Below are 12,658 nucleotides of genomic sequence, written 5' to 3' on the forward strand. Positions count from 1 at the left end.
TTACAGTTCTTCATTGCTTTATTTACCATTACTTGCATGGATTTTTATAGGAAGACTTTTTTAAAGATACGGTTTATTTTGGTAGCAATGTTTTGAATTCAGTGTCCTCTCTTGGGGAAGGTGCTTGGTTCAGAGACGGTTAATTTCAGAAGCAGCAAATTATTTCCAAAACCCCTCCAGCTTGCCCTTGCCATGATTTTCCTCTGTTGTATAAATGCATCTGCCTGGATGCTCAGCAAATTGGATTAGGTCTCTGTCTGAAACAAGCTGGAAAGTACAGTTTCTGTGGGCCTTGTTTATGTTGTGTGTATTTTAGAGGCACCAAAGGTACAGAGGCAGGAACAGGTAGGTAGCCAGGGCAGGGAACAGTGGAATGGCTTTTTAGTGTATGCCAACCTGTTGTGTGCTGAGTTATTACAGGAAATCTTTAGAGGTGCAATCTTGTCCCCACAAATATTCATACATAGCTAGTGATGAGCTTGTAAACAGAAACACTGTGAAGATAAGAGAAGTGACAGTATTTAGAAAGCAGATTTGCTAGAGGCTTAGCCTTCCCACTCCCTGCTTACCCACTGCAAATTGGAAATAACTTGTTTCCTGATTGTCCATTTTAGTGTGGTTTTTCCCCTCTGGAGTGGAGGCAATGCACGTAGCAGAATGTTCGTAGAAGTTTGAGTTGTTTTGCTACTTGTCACTATTTTTCAGAGCTCAGTTAGGATTTGTGTTTGATGTTGGTAGTTTAGCACGCAGTACTAACTGTATTGAAGAGGACTTGGAAATTCAGAACTGCAAATGCTGGAAATTGAAAGTGAAGCCCAGTGGGTTGCTGCATACAGAGACAGAGCTCTGCTGGGCTGGATGGGCCAGGCAACTTGGCATAGTGGGAGGCATCCCTGCCCATGGCTGAGGATTGGAACTGGGTGGTCCTAGAGGTCTCTTCCAGCCCAAACCATTCTGTGACTCTGTGACTGTCGTGGGAGTAGACTTTTCTTCAAATTGAACTTGTACGGGCTGTACTTACGGAGTGGGAATCAACCCTATGGAGTGTCCGGTTGCTGTTGACTGTCTTTGTGCTAAATTCCAGGTCTGAGTAAGACTGAGCTCTGATCCTCTGTTTTTCTTGCAAATAACTGTCTGTCTCTTTCAGATCACAGAACTTCTCCAACTAATGAGTCAATTTAAAGAAATGGGCTTTGAACTTAAGGACATTAAGGAGGTCTTATTATTACATAACAATGACCAACAAAATGCTTTGGAAGATCTAATGGCCCGTGCAGAAGCCAGCTGAAAACACATTCCTGAGTTCTTGGCGTGCAATGGAACAGCCCCACCACCTTCACGTTCAGTGTGACTTGCTCTCAGCAAGGAGTCCAGTTTTTTGCATACATGGGAAAGTGACTGAGCAAGCCTGCCTGCGTGCATCACTCCAGCATTTCTCTTTTCACTGGGAGCCAACTTTCTTTCTTAAATTAAATTTTTGAAGTGTCCTTTCCTAAGTTTCCTTTTTCCAGCTTGGCCACGGAGAGTTTAGACTGCCCAGCCGCTACTGGAATTGTATATAATCAGAGACAGGAGTGGTCCTCCTCACTGTTGCACTGGAGTCGGACAGGGGATTACTAAATTTGTTCTGAAACATATAATGCTTTGGTTCTTTGAAGCTGCTTTCTTGGTGTCTGCCTGTACTGAATTACTTGACTGTGTCACAGTCCAGATTATCTGGTGAAATTTGACCTTTAGTGCAATGGAGTTTTATTTTTTGGTTGAAAGTTAGCCTGTAACTTAGTGAAACACTGGTTTGGAAATTGTCGCCATGCATTAAGAGAGAAGCTGTTCCTCTTGTTTCTTCTTTAACCTGCACATCCAACACTTCTGCCAGACATAAGTGTCCTATGCTAAGTGGTTATAAGTTCTCTAGAAGTATTATCCAGACCTGCAATTTGTGGTGGTTCTTGAACCTGAAGGCAGAGAGCTGGGACTCAGTATTCTTAATTCCCCAGGCTTGTAGGATATTTAAGAAAATGCTCTGCTAGGAAATCAGTTATCTTATGTTTTAAATAATACTCAGTGTGATGCAGGAGGTTTCTTTCAAGCACTTTCTTTAAAATAAGCATACTCACTGCATTAGTTCCATTTTTTACACTGCCATAGAATTACATAATAACACCTAGTACTAGATATCAGGTAATCATAGAATCATAAGATAAGAATTGCAGGGGACCTCTGGAGATAGAGTCCAACTGCTTGCTAAAGCAGGTTCTCTACAGTAGGTTGCATGGGAAAGTGTCCAGGTGGGTTTTGAAATCTCCAGAGAAGGAGACTCCACCTCTCTGTGCAGCCTATCGCAGTGCTCTGCCACACTCTTAAATAAACATTTGTGGAATCCATCCAACAACAAAATGTCTGTTTCCTCAGAAAAATGTGGAAGCACAGAAAGCATGTTTTGAAAGGGCTTCTCCTACACTAGCTATTTAATAAGTAAGAAAAATTTTTATCACTTCTGTTCCTAGTGAATTTACTCAGTTTTCCAGAAGGCAAATCCTTTCAACGAGTATTAGAGTAACTTGCAAGAAGCTGAAGTTCCAGAAATACAAGCGTCAGCTCTGTACTTTTTCCTGGAGTTCCAATGCTGCCTCTTATTTCAGTACAGCCAGATGATATCAGGAGCACTGCCTCTGCTGCTGGTTTTAACTCCTCTCTCGTTCCTTCTGGAGGACTTGCTGGAAGAGCTAATGTGCGTACTGCTTTTGTGGTGACTGGTTGCTGTGGTGATGCTGCCAAGCATGTTCCTTGTTATGTGAGATTATCTAAAAACACAGGAGGATAATACTCTGCATCATCTGGGAGTAGTGAAGAGAAATCCAAACCTATCATATCTGAGGAAATGCTGGATATTGGAGGATAATGGAATGGCTTGGGATAGTCTGTTAACAGCGGAGGAATAGCAGCAGTATCAACTCTGGCGGACAATAGTTTATACAAGAGAACCCTCTTTGTTGGGCTTCGTTGTGTTTCCAACAAGAATATATACTTCATTTTGGCAGGAGGATTTTCCACTTCATCAAAAGAGTTTTTAGTTGTCAAGTCAGCGATATCAACTTTTTTCTTGTTTTCCTCATTGCCCACCATCTTGGAACATGGTTTTGTAACAACACCAGATCTTTCTGTTTTGGTGCGCTGTGGACTTCAGATTATCACACCACCCCTCTTAGGCCTCGTGTGCCACAAGGAACCATCTTCTTGGAGTTTAATCTCACCTACACCTGAGCATTCATCAAGGATTTCTATTAAGTGCCCATCTAGTGTTAGGCTCTCATAAGATGCCTTTTTGTTGCAGATGGAATGGATCCAGGTAGGCTTCTGATAGAATCATTCATTTGAAGATGAAGAGTAGCATCAAAACATTGCAGGTGTGTGCAAGTAGGGATTGACAGTCTCATTTTTCACAGAGAGTACATCAGAGATGACAGTGAACTTGCCAGTCTGCAGTTAGGATCCGTACTTAGTTCTTCTTTAATTAGAGCTCTAGAATAATCAGGGTTTTGGATACCTTTCACTTTTACCCTCTGCAAAAGCATAGCTGAAGTGAGATGACATATGAGATACAGAGACATTGAGTAATTCTTTCCTATTTCAGAAGCCCAGGAAATAGAAATCTATTCTGGCACTGCTGACAACAGCCTATCTAGAGATGTTATATTCAAGGGGCATCCAGATTCCTTCTGTTTAATTCCATTTGGTGGAGCATATCCAGCAATGGAAACAGCTTCCAATTTACTTTAATGCACAAACTGTTAGGGTAATTATCTTCTTGAGGGCAGTTTGTCTCTGCTTGCCATAATCTTAGCTGCACTTGGACTTAGTAATCTCTTTTGTCCCCTGGAAAGAAGTCCCTGGAAATACAAATTTCTCTGACCTGCTGAGGTGTTAAAGCAAAGAGGAAAAACTATTCTTGGAACCTCTGAATACTGCTCTGTACTAAACTTGTAGGCTTGTTAAGTAGTAGTACATCAAGCACATTGTAAAAAGGCAGGCTTTTCAGCTGGATGTCAGGATGGGCAGGTGGGATGGAAGGGGATGGCTGCTGCATCTCAAAGTGAGCCTTAGTGTCTTGCAGGAGCACGAAGGTGACAGGCAAGGAAGGAAACTGAGGTGTGACTAAAGCAGAAGGGAGTGGGTGAATCCCAGCAATATCCCACACAGGGTCTGTGGGAGAGGAACTGCTGTCCAGATGAAAAACAGCAGGTTTTATAGCTGATAAATCCAAAAGTCCTTTGATTGTCTACGGGTACCTACACCTATAGAGTTCATAGAATCGTAAGGATTGGAAGGAACCTTTGAAGCTGATCTAGTTATGCCCCCTGCTAAAGCAGGTTCCCTACAGTAGATTGCACAGGAAAGTGTTCAGGCAGGTCTTGTGTATCTCCAGAGCAGGAGACACCACAACTTCTCTGGGCAGCCTGTTCCAGTGCTCCACCACCCTCACAGTAAGAAAGTTCTTTCGCATGTTTTTATGGAACTTCTTGTGTTTTCGTTCAGGCTCATTGCCCCTTTTCCTGTCACTGCCACTGTCACTAGGCACCACCAAAAAGAGCCAAGTCCCATCCACTTGACACCTGCCCATAGATATTTATAAGCATTGATGAGATTTTTCCCCCCCCAGTCTTCTTCTCCAGGCTGAACAGCCCCAGGTCTCTCAGCCTTTCCTCATACAGGAGACGCTCCAGGCCCACAGCCATCTCTGTGGCCCTCTGCTGGACTCTGAGTAGTTCCCTGTCTTGAATTGGGCGCAGTACTCCAGATGTGGCCTCACCAGGACAGAGAGGAGGAGGATCACCTCCCTCAACCTCTGGCCACACTTCTTAATGCACCCCAGAATACCATTGGCCACAAGGGCACACTGCTGAATCATGGCCTACCTGTTGTCCACCATGTCCTTCTCTGCAGAGCTCCTCTCCAGCAGGTCAGGCCCTAACCTGTGCTGACGCATGTGGTTATTCCTCACCAGGTGTAGGACCTACTCTTGCTCTGGTTGAATATCATCAGGTTCCTCTCTGCCCAACTCTCAGTCTGTCCAGGTCTCACTGAATGGCAGCACAGCCTTCTGGTGTGTCAGCCACTCCTCCTGGCTTTGTATCATCAGCAAACTTGTTGAGGGTGGACTCTATCCCTTCATGCAGGCCACTGATGAAGATGTTGAACAAGACTGGAACCAGCACCAACTCTTGGGGAGTACCACTGGTTCCTGGATTTTTATCTGAACTGCTGGGCTGCAGCTGCTTTTCAGTAAGTGCAGTGCCCTCGTCAGGAGGTCATTTCAGTCTGCTTTTATTATTCCCAACGAAGCCCAACAGTACTTGTAGTTCAGAAACATAAAACCTAACACCATATTCTGCAGTTCCTTGAAATCTGCTATCTTCTGCACACTGATAGAACCAAGTATTATGCTGTGCATTGTTCAAGTTCTAAATGCATAAAATATCAGCAGTCTTGAGGAATCTTTAATTTGCTGAACATTTTGATTCTGCAGAATAATAATAAAACCCTCAGATGTAACTTCCAGTGTCATGGTTCCCATCTCTCATGCTCTTTGACTTCAGCTGATGAAGAACTTGCTGGATCCTACAAGCCCTGGTCCTGCTTTCTCCTCTAGGCATGCATGGATGTGGTCTGCTTTGGGCAGAGCTACCAGAGGTCTCCAGACAGGTGGGTGCAGAGGTAGAAGGTGCTTCTTTTTTCTGTGGCTTATTTTTGTTTTATTAAAAAAAAAAAAAAAAAAAAAACCTAACAAAAAAACTAACAAAAAAAAAAAAAAAACAAAAACACAAGCTTGGGGATCAAAACTCATGTTAGAACATGGAGCTGGGAGTATTGGACTCTGGGAGGGGAGGACAGCCCAGCTCCTTACCTCAACTCATATTTTTCAGTAGTAAAGTTTTTTAGTTCATCAGGACTCTGAAGGGGATTGCATTGGTTTCCATTATTTTATTAAAATGCATCTAAAACATCTCATCTGGAGTCAGTGTTAGGTCCTGGAATTCTCCTATGAGATGCACGGTATTAATTACCTTTATTTTAAACAGAATGATGTTGAAATGTAGCTGGCAAGCATCTAGGAGATCTGGGGATAGATGATGAGCAGGACCAGTGCATGCTTCCAGTGCACTGTGTGCTGTAACACTGAGCCTCACCTCACCAGCTTCCAGCGATGGGACTGAGATCAAAAGTTGTGTAAGAAGGGCATTCCAGCTTGAAGGGCCAACAACTAACTTCTAGTTTGGGGCTGCCACTGTGGGTTCAGGTAAGGGTGTCCAGCTCTGCTTCCCTGATGCAAAATATGATAGTTTGAAACATGGAAATAGTGTTGCTGATAAGTCAGAAAAGCTGGAAAGCAGCAAAAAAAGTGCTTTACTGTTACTGCTGTGAGCAGTTGGCTGTGTTGCTTGTTTAGCTTCTCACATCTAATTCTGAACGGGTTCCTGTCTGGCAGTAGACAGTCCTGAACAGGCAAGAACCATTGCTACTGAAGAAGCAAACTACTTAGATCAAACATCTAAATAAAGTCATCTCTCTGGTTAATGTGTTTTTTCAGTCACTGGAACCACACTGTAATAATCACTTTGCTTATAGAGGTGGTTTTTAAAAGTGAGAATGGAGATCTCAATCTGTAGTAGTGAAATATGGAAAATTATACTTACAAAGCCCTTGTTACTTATTAAGTCTTGTTATCTAAGAGGAAAACCTATGGGTGTTTTCCTGCAACGTTGCCCTTGCATCTGTAGTGAGTTTTCTGGATTTTGCATCATGGAGTGACTGAAGCTGGAAGTGTGTTCCTGGGGTGGCTGATAGGGAATATAAGGGCATAATGTAATGAGATATAGATGTTTTCTGGTACTGTTAAGAACAAAGCTCAGTCTGGAAGTGCCAGGTTGTGAGGCTGGGTCTCTGAGATCAGTGGATTGATTCACATGCCTGGTAAATGGCATTCAGTGTTGTAACTTTGTCAGAGGTTCTTCTGCCTTTTGTGTTGGCTGCTGCTGAATACTGAAATCTGTGTGTCACGATGAGAAATGTGCAGACGAAGTCGAAACTGCAGATTGTGCTTGGAACCAGAGCCCCTGCTGCCGTGATGCTGCCTGCTGGCGCTCCTGGAGCTGACCATGCGCCGTTAAGTTGTCCTTGTGCTGTAGTAGGCGAGTTGGTTCCTGGTTCTGATGTGGGTTTTCTGTGTGACGCCTGGCTGGGCAGCTGTCCTTGCCCTCTGCCAGCTGGGCAGGCAGCTCGCCTCTGCTGAGATGATCTTTTACAATCAAACATTTTTACAGTCATTTGGATCATGTCTACTTTAGAAATTTTACCAGAATTCTGTAGTAAACTGAATTTTATTTTAAATGATGTAAATTATTCAAATAAAATATCAAGCATCTGCCATGAGCATTAATAGTCTTTCTTGCACTTGCATACAAAAGTGATTCCACTTAGTATTTATTGGATTGTATGGGGCCAGGCTCTCAAAATCTTAGCAAAAAACACACAACCTGCTGTAACAACAAAAATCACATACATTCTTCAAGCTGAAATGAAAACCATTCATATCAGGTGTCAGTGCAGTATCAAACAGCTGGAGGGGGTGGCACACTGGTAGCACACTCGCATGGGTTAAAGCAGCATCCAGGTAGTAACCCTAAGGATGGAGAGAGGAACGGTACCATTTTCTGTAACAGCTTTGGTAGTTTCTTTTGCAAACCATGAGCCCAGTTTTGGTGTCTCGCGGGCACACAGCACTTCAAGCATGGCAGCAGCTCTGTTACTGCTGAAGAGAAGTGAGTTTTTGCAGTTAAGGCTGCTTTTTTAATTTTTAATTTTAGTAGAGTCTCATGTCCAGCGGGGAATATAAACTGTGCATAGATTGCACCTGGTTCAATATAATTATCAATCTCATGGGTTAGCTAGATGGCTTCAGTTTTAAAAAGACTTTTAATTGCTACATATTTTTTTTTTTTAGCATTTCTGGCTGTTTCTATGGGGAACAAGTACTTCCTGCTCTGAGGACTTCTACTGGTGCTCAGATTTGCCAGACTTGCTTGTTCTGCAGGGCAGACCAGCCACACAGGTGGCTCCGTTTTGATAATGGAGAAAATGCCAACTTTCGTTCGCTTGTGGAAATTTTCCCCACTCATCTGTCTTGTTACAACCACCTCTGAAAATACTGAGGTTAGGAGGTAGCACTATCATGTTGTGTGAATGGCTCTTACTTAGAGCCGTTATTTACTTGCCATGTTATGAATGTCCAGCTTGGCTAAGAAACTGAGCATGTTTTTATTGAGTTGGTCTTTAAAAAGCAGTTCCCTGCTGGGTTAAAGGACACTCAATTGATCCTCATGTCCCAAGTGTCAAAGTACACAGAGGGAAAGTTTTCCCTCTCTTTCCACCCAGCTAGCACTGTGTTGCTGGCAGGACCTCTTATTTTCTTGTGACCTGTGACACAACCTGCATTCCCACATTTTTCTCTGCTCCAAACTTATTTGCAAAAAGTAAGGCAGCTCTGTGATTACCTCATTTTGTGTGTTTGCTGAGAAACGGCAGGTGGAACTACTGTAATTGCTTGCATCTATTTTTACTTTGAGAAGGTGCAAGGACTACCTAGCTGCCATGTGTTCTCCTCACCTTATGTATGGGAAAGCCACCCCTGTCTCCAGGAGAATATGAGACACTGAGACTGAAGAATCTTGCTCCTGACTGCCTCATTTCACTGACGAAGGAAGGCTTCTTAAAATGACACTGGGAGACCTCATTTCAGGTGTGACATGCTGGTTGCCTGAGACCTGGATACTGGAACCAGCCTGAAGGCCAGCAACTCAGGCCCTGCAGGGGCTCCATTCTCACTTGCAAGATGGAGAGTAATCCATGCATATACCCTGATCCCAGAAGATCAGGGCACTAATGTAGGACCTTCCTCCTCAATTACAGTTGTCACACCTTCCCTTGCACTTCTGTTCCCCAGTGCTGTGCTGTGTGATGTTCCTGGGAATGCTTGCACCAAATATGCAATACCAGATAACCGTGTAACTGCTATTGCTGTAACTGCTGCTTTGCAAACCCCAGGCTCCTGTGAGTAGCTGCATAAGAAGGCAGCAACATTCACAGCTGGTCAGACAGCAGTTTCCCTAACCATTGGCATTTATGTTACCGAGCATACTTTGAGCTACTACAGGCATAATTGAGGAAATGCTGAGGTGGCCAATTATGTTGTGGCAGCCCACATTTTGGAGTGGGAGCACTTGCACATTGTTGTTTACCCTAAGCATGTTTCAGGGTCACTTGTGGCTTCAGCAGGAGGGCTTGTGTGATTCAGCCATGATGCACACACACAGCAGCAGGGATCCTGCAGGCCTCCAACTGTTTGTTTGGTAGTTCTTGAATCAAACATCAGCTTTGTGTAACAACAGCACTGTTAGCCTCTTAAATCCCACCACCTATACCTGGACTCTCTTCTGATGTGAAAAATCAACTGTCAGCCCAGACTATGCACACTCTGGCTGAGCTAGCATGCAGAAAGTAAGCTTTTGGATCCTTACTGTTGGCACCAGTATGAAATCTAAGTGCTTAGTAACGTCCTAGATGAACCTGCAGCATAAAGTCCTATGTATGTAAGCCTTCTACTCAACCACTTGTTACTTCTGACTTAAGTGACTTCAAGAAGTTCTGGAGCATTAGTCCCAAGCAAAGAACAAATGCTCAAATAATCATCCTTCTGAAAGGACCAGTACATCTTGTCCTGCCTTGATTTTCATTTAATTTTGGACTTGTTACTTTGGTGTACTTTAGCAGTGCCTTCTCTCTGTTTCCTCACTTCTGTTTGCAAACACTTTTCTGGACAGCTTTTGAACATTTCTATTTGTACCTGTATCTGGCTTCCAAATGTTGTGCTTTTTTCCTTACTCTCTAATTTTCATGGCAGAACAGAAGTGCCTCTTACACAAGAAGCTATAAATACTGTGTACAGGACTGCCTGCTGCTTGGTGAGACATGTAAAGGCTGCTGAATGTTATTCTTAAGGACGTGGTTTATTGGTGTTAAAGAAATAGAAACCTTGTGGTGCCAAGTAGTCACCTTTCATTTACTGAGAATTCTCTCCAACCTTATCTAAAATGCACACTAATCACAAACATCAAACCAAAAGCTATCCCCTACCCACCAACACCCTGCAGCACCAGCTGCGGTGAAACGCTGGCTGGTTCCAAAATTGTTCTTCTGCTGTTGTCGTGCATATGTAAGGAAGGAAGGTCTAAACTGGTGGAGATGTTTGCAGGGATGTGTCGGGACTAGGAGAGTCAGATAAATAGAGCTGAAGCTGGGCTCTCATGGTTTGGATACACTTTGACTTCAGTACCAAGATTTCATCGAGCTTAATGATGAAATTCTGAAAATCCTGGGAAAGAAGGCAAAAAGAAAATTAGAGAACAAGAGTAGCAAAAGGTTGGAGAAAATCAGCATCTTTTAGGGATTGCAGCAGTACAAAGAATGTTTGCCATTCTGCAGTGCAGTACATTTAATCAGTGTTTCCTTCTTGATGTCCTGACCCTCACAAACAGCAAAACTCAATGCCTCTAAATACTGAAGTTAATAGCAACCTACCACACAGTGAGATAAAATGTGATATGAAACTGATTAAAACTGAAATGGATGCAGTTGTTTTTAAGTAGGACTTGCATTAATAAGGGAGCACTCATAGCAGAATTTGGTGCCTTTGTTGACTGGTCAGTATCTAGGAAGTTGGGAAGTGTCAGGATCCTCATGGCTAGGGACTAGAGCTACTGCCACATGAAAATTAATCATTTGCAGCCTTTTTTAGTAGCACCCCAGCTATCTGGTGCACTCTATGTCTTATGCACTGTCTTGCCCTCTGTCCTGCATGGACACTGTAATGAAGACTAGCCTAGCTGTCCCAGCTTATGTTTCGTAAGCGCTTCAAACACCATATGGTTCTGTACATGGCTGGTCTTGGCAGGAATCTCTCCTGTGGCTGTAAGTTTCATGGCTGGAAAAGTTGCAGCCATCTGTAAATGGGAAGATATAAACTGGTGTGGAAGTCCAAGCTTATTTCATTGCTCAAAGAAAGGTCATGCTGTGAAATATGCCCAGTAGTGTTAAGTTACTCATCTACTGCTGAGAGGCCTGGCAAGACTGTCATAATTCTGCTAGCTAGAAAATGGTTGCTTGCTACAGGGGGCAAAGAAATGTCAGGGTGTGGAGCTGGCTAGTCTCCAACTGGCTGGGATCAACTGGCCCAAGAGTTGCCAAGAAAAATCTCAAAATACAGCTGTAAGAATGAAAAAAAGGTTGCTTTGTATTACTGCATTTTCTGCCACAAAATTAATGCAGTTTATTGCTCTTGTGCTGCTTTACAAACTTTCATGTGTTATCTGGAAATACATCACATGCAGCTGGAAATCACAGCATATAAACCACATGATGGCTCCATTCCAAATTCCCTGAGGGAAAAGTCCCTGTAGCCACGCTACAAATCTGAACTGTGAAAGCAATTAAAAGTCATTTTGGTAATGTAATCAGTAATGGAATTTGGCTTTATTGATAAGACAAAGGATTGGGAAGGGCAGGAAGTTCTCACTGAGAAATGTTCATTATTGAGGTAAAAGAAGAGTCTTGCAACATACTGCTGTGACACACATCTACTAGGAGGCACGATAAACTGAGAATGGGAATTGCATGGCTAGTAGTGCGGTCATGCAGGTGCTGATACTGAGCTTTAGCCTTTACTAGCATGATGATAAGCAGATAAGCCAAGGAACACTTGAGTGACAAGCTGGTGAAGGCCTATGTCACAGCAGTTATTGACTTAACTAGTTAGCACTCAGACTGAGCGGGGCTGGGGGTGGCATATCTGCAGCATGATAAGCAAGGGGATCCCAGAAGGAAGAGGCACTCTGGCACCCAGTATACCACCAAATGTGGCATCCTATCTCATGTTTTATGGGTTTACTGTTTTCTGCAGCATTGGTTCAGACTCTGAGGAGGAAAATCTTGGCCTGGAAAGCTGCCCTGTTTGGTGTAGTGCAATACCAATGACACAAAATAAGATAAAGTTGTCTTATCAGAAAAAAGCAGTTCAGAGTTGGGCCATCAGCTCCCTTCTCCCACAGCAGCCAGGCAGTGTGGGAACTAGCAAATCCATGGTGGGTACTAAAAAGGTGCAGGCTCTGTTAGGACTCAGGGAGGCACCAGAGAATGAAAGGAGAAACTCAAAAGATGTGTCACTTCACTAATTCAGGTTAACGATCTTCCAAATCAATTATGCAGGTTCAATGGGCAGTGAAATCTTCATCTAAAGCACTTACCATTCCTGACATCTGATTTATCAAGTGTTCTTCCTTGAAGCACAAGGATGCCATTTCATCCAGCTGCTGCTGATGGGCCCGAATCATCGCCTGTCTGATTAACAGAGAATATATCCTAGATTACACAGTCTCCTGCACTACCTTTAATTGCTATTAAGCACCAATAAACTTTTAAGAAGGAGGGATGCTCCATAGGAAGTCTCACTGTCCTATGGTCCCTGGCACTGAGGAAGTGCACACCAGTGCTCCTTGAAGTGGACTGCACTGGTTTTGGGTAAAGAAGACCTTGACGGCCAAGGGTG

General features: G+C 43.4%; 2 protein-coding genes and 1 pseudogene across 7 annotated transcripts in view; 1 reads left to right on the forward strand and 2 right to left on the reverse strand.

Moving 5' to 3' along the window:
* The window catches only part of UBAP1 (ubiquitin associated protein 1), a 36,760-nt gene extending 29,334 nt beyond the window's left edge, over positions 1 to 7,426 (forward strand). For all 6 annotated transcript variants that reach the window (XM_046905595.1, XM_004937098.5, XM_015277441.4 and 3 more), the window contains one exon: positions 1,148 to 7,426. In XM_046905595.1, coding sequence (XP_046761551.1) covers positions 1,148 to 1,288 — 141 coding nt within the window. In that variant the 3' untranslated portion in view covers positions 1,289 to 7,426. The remainder of the gene's footprint in view (positions 1 to 1,147) is intronic.
* LOC121108524 lies at positions 3,184 to 4,987 on the reverse strand (annotated as a pseudogene).
* The window catches only part of KIF24 (kinesin family member 24), a 34,712-nt gene continuing 27,815 nt past the window's right edge, over positions 5,762 to 12,658 (reverse strand). The window contains exons 13-14 of the mRNA XM_424972.8: positions 12,357 to 12,450; positions 5,762 to 10,429 (exon numbers count right to left, since the gene is read on the reverse strand). Coding sequence (XP_424972.4) covers positions 10,286 to 10,429; positions 12,357 to 12,450 — 238 coding nt within the window. The 3' untranslated portion in view covers positions 5,762 to 10,285. The remainder of the gene's footprint in view (positions 10,430 to 12,356; positions 12,451 to 12,658) is intronic.

This window comes from Gallus gallus, chromosome Z (genome assembly GCF_016699485.2).
Source record: "Gallus gallus isolate bGalGal1 chromosome Z, bGalGal1.mat.broiler.GRCg7b, whole genome shotgun sequence".
Lineage (NCBI taxonomy): Eukaryota > Metazoa > Chordata > Aves > Galliformes > Phasianidae > Gallus > Gallus gallus.